Source organism: Euphorbia lathyris, chromosome 3, assembly GCF_963576675.1.
Source record: "Euphorbia lathyris chromosome 3, ddEupLath1.1, whole genome shotgun sequence".
Classification (NCBI taxonomy): Eukaryota; Viridiplantae; Streptophyta; class Magnoliopsida; order Malpighiales; family Euphorbiaceae; genus Euphorbia; species Euphorbia lathyris.
In genome coordinates this window covers 15,875,547-15,879,424 of record NC_088912.1, presented here as the reverse complement: position 1 = coordinate 15,879,424, position 3,878 = coordinate 15,875,547, and the positions used below count along the sequence as shown (strand labels likewise).

The 3,878-nt window shown below is 33.2% G+C and overlaps 1 protein-coding gene across 1 annotated transcript; it reads right to left on the bottom strand.

Moving 5' to 3' along the window:
• Window positions 1-932: 932 nt before the first annotated feature.
• On the bottom strand, window positions 933-2,602 carry LOC136223693 (uncharacterized). Its single transcript, XM_066011822.1, has 2 exons — window positions 1,974-2,602; window positions 933-1,282 (listed from the first exon to the last, which is right to left on the bottom strand). The coding sequence occupies exons 1-2, from the start codon at window positions 2,527-2,529 to the stop codon at window positions 1,092-1,094; spliced, it is 747 nt and encodes a 248-aa protein (XP_065867894.1). The 5' UTR covers window positions 2,530-2,602; the 3' UTR covers window positions 933-1,091.
• Between the last annotated feature and the right edge of the window lie 1,276 nt (window positions 2,603-3,878).

The following is a 3,878-nucleotide window of genomic DNA, read 5'->3' as shown; positions in this document are numbered from 1 at the left end:
TTTCTTTACCAAACACATCCAACGTTCGCTTTCCTCAATAATAATTATTTCATAATATTTAATATCACACTAATATATATGATACTAGTCACATCCATCAAACAAATCGCAATAGTATAATTTAAACTATCGTCAATATTATCATTGATAATCTCATTAATACTAGTTTCTTATTTAGGGTTTCTAGCTATGTAAAGATTCTTATTATACAAGGAAATTATGATAATATTAACTTTGTATTTATTATAAGCTAAGACCAACAACCAATAACAAGAAAAAATAAGTTCCACAAAATTATTCAATTTCATATTTAATTCAATAAAGTCATGCAAATAAATTTATTTATAAAACTCACTGGAATATTAACAAACTGATTATTATAACCTCATTGAAATCAAAAGTTAAAGTTCAATCACTTTATGGAGAGATATATATTTCAAGTGACTTTTGTAACCTAAACCCTGAATTTCAATTACAACCATTATATTTTACACTCATATTATGTATGTATAATACAAGCTTAGTATATAATTATACAATTCAACTTGCAACTTTTTACCGTTTGACATTTGAACCTATCACATACTTTTAGAACTTTTTTTTTTATATATATAGTTTAACACCCTAAACTGAAGGTGTCAAACCGATTTTTTATTTATAATTATATATTAAACCTATAATAATATCTACTTGCATTTTCCACTTATCATTTCTGGTAGTTTTCACATAGTTCGTGACTTACCAAATGAATTTGATCGGTCACCATTTAAACCCTAGAATGATTTTAATCTCCACCTTAAGTTTCTAATAAGTTTAGAACTAACGGTGACTGATGAAATTCAGTCACTGGCTATGTAAAAATTACGGGTTCATTCCTCCAAAAATATAGAATCTCAAAGCATTGCATACTTTAAACTTGTGCAAATATTCAATTTATCAAATTGATTCTTCATTGATTATTTTGGATTGGAAATATAATAACAACAAATATATCTATATCAAGCCACACAAAAAAGAAAAACATAAAATTAATACATAAATATACGAGCAAGATAACTTCTATCAAAACGAAAAAAAAAACAGAAAATGGCTTATTTACGGCCACGATAGGGTTTGGATTTAGGGCTAGGATTGCCTTTCAGTTTGAGTTTTGGATTGAACCCAGCTTTTTTCCTTCCATCGTTCCATTCCACTATTTCCACTGGTTCAGTATCGCCTCCTAAATCCTCTTCTGAGACCGAGCCACCTTCTGAGACCGACTTCTCTCTCCGCTTTGCATAGCCTGTCACACGTTTCATGTAGAAACTATTAGCAATCTTTTCATATTTTTGTAGTATTTGGGTTTGATTATTCTATTTGAGATTGCTTGATCATTTTTTCAATGGCCATCCTTCCGAATTAAAATTTAACGTGCAAACAAACTGCTCTTAAAAAAAATAGAATTCGAAATATCAAATTATAAATAATTATAAAACAAATTGTTTTTTTAAGTGAATTTGAATAATTGGTTCGAAAGCTACGTTAGTATCAATTAAGAGTGATAATTATTAGGTTAATATCGTATTTGTGCCGTTTCAATTATCGAGTTAATACTAAATGTGTTAATCTTAATCTAATTCAATTTTATGATTATTAATTTCTTTTAGGAAATAACCTAATTGTGTCACCATAGTTAGAGACAGATTTAGAAAGTGGTTTGAGTATCCACTGGTTACCAAAAAACACGAAGGCCAAGGATGGTCTACGGTGCGTGTTATCTGAAGGGAACATGCTTTCGACCGCGGTGTAAAAACATTAAAAATACCAATTTATCATCTATAAATTACGAGAGACAGTGAATCCCGGATAGTACAAATTCTAGTTCAATTTTTTCGTCTTTTGAAATGTTTTTCTCGCTAATATTAGTAACGAATTTAATTCTTATCACCTTAAATTTTTATTTTTATTTTCCATGTTCGCAATCATATTATTACCTTTAGATCTGAAACTCCGGCTCCGGTAAAGTCCACGGTCACTCCGTGTAGAAGTTGACTCCTCCTCGGAATCCTCCACCGAGTCATCCTCATCTGACTCACCTTCGGACTCCTCATCTGACTCATCCATCTGCCTCGCAAACTCCACCATTTCAAACTCGGAACCCTCGGGAAGTTTCCTCAACAGCTTAGAATAAAATCGGATTCTATATCGGCGCTCACTTTCATCAGATTTTCTCTTAATCGAAAGACCATCAGTGAGCTCGGAGACTTTATCCATAAGCTTTTCTTGTGTATCCACAGACGATTCCTTGAAATCGTCGATCAGAGAAGGTATGATTCTATTCTCGAAGAACTCACCTTCGTATTCGGAATCGTCGGGAAGTTTTTCCAATCCTTTTAGGAAAGTTCGGATTCTGAAATCCTCGTCGCTTTCTTTATAATCTCTTCTGATTCGAATTCCTCCGAGGAGGATGAAGAGTTTTCCGATCTCTTCGTCTTGTTTTTCCGTCGGAAGATGGCTGAATTCGTCGGAGAAGATTGAGAAATAATCCATTTTCAGAATTTGGATTTTCGAATATGATTTTCTGTTTAATTATTGATTTATGCACTAATAATTGCTTAATCCTTGTATTTATGAACTAGTAGGAAGAGGGAGTCTTCGTTTTAATTATAATAATTTATTTATTTTCCAGGTCAACTCCTGAGTCGTTTATTTTTATTTTTATATTAAAAACATAAATATTATCCTTTGAAAAGAAAAACATAAATATTAGAATAATATGAAAATATGTAATAATGCAAATCGAGGGAAATAAAATAAAGCCAACTTGCTTTAGCAATATTATATTTTTTTTGAAGAAGCAATATTATATTTAAAGCTTCATACATTAAGAGTCTATATTTGACCAAAATAATAATTGAAATTTGAAGATATTTCATTCCTTAGTTATTTAGAGAAAATCATTATATTTAGTAGTTTATCTTGAAGAGATTAAGGCAGATCGGTTTGCGCTATTGGGAAGATTACTATCATCGCGTTTATGGGATTATGGCACGTTCAGAAATCGTTCAAAGTAAAAGATTGTGAAAATGGTACTCGATTTCCAATCTCAGAGGGACATAGAGAAGGTGTTACAAGAGGCCCCGTGGAATTTTGATAGAATTCTTGAAATCTTTGTGAAGATTCAAGGGTTTGAGTATTCCTCAGATGTCAAACTGAATTGTAGTGAATTTTGGGTTCAGATTAATGATATGTCGTTGAATTATCGATCTAAGCAGGCTATTTGGTTGCTAATTGCTAGGATTGGAAAGCCTTTGCGTATTGAGGATGATGAGATTGATTCCGGGGCTAAATACGGCAGGGTTCGAATCACAATAGATATAGCCCAACCATTTAACAGAGGGCTAATGATTAAAACCAGTTCAGATGAGACATGTTGGGTTTCCTTTCGATATGAAAGATTACCGAATTATTGCTATAAGTGTGGAATGTTGGGGCATGTGTTTGACGAATGTGAAAAGATGGGGAGAGAGAGAGGGGGAGCGTTCGGAAGAGGTAGATTGGTCGTATGGTCCAGCGATGTGCGTATCACCGTACAAATTGAGATCTTTTGGGCAAGACTTTAATAAGAAAACCGAGTTGATGAGAGCCCAGAAGGAGAGTAAGGATGCTTTGAAGTGCGAGAAGGCTACCGGTGATGGAGGATATGAGTCAAGGAGGACTGCATGAAAATCCCAAAGTTGTGCATGGTATTATTGACAAGGAGGATAGGATGGATGGATACATGAGAAAATGTCATTATGGCCCCGGAACTGAATTCTACAAAATTTTTTGTAGTCTAATCGACGTATCGTGAGATTGAAAGTCGAGGGGATTATCTGGAGAAAATGCCTGCGAAAGAC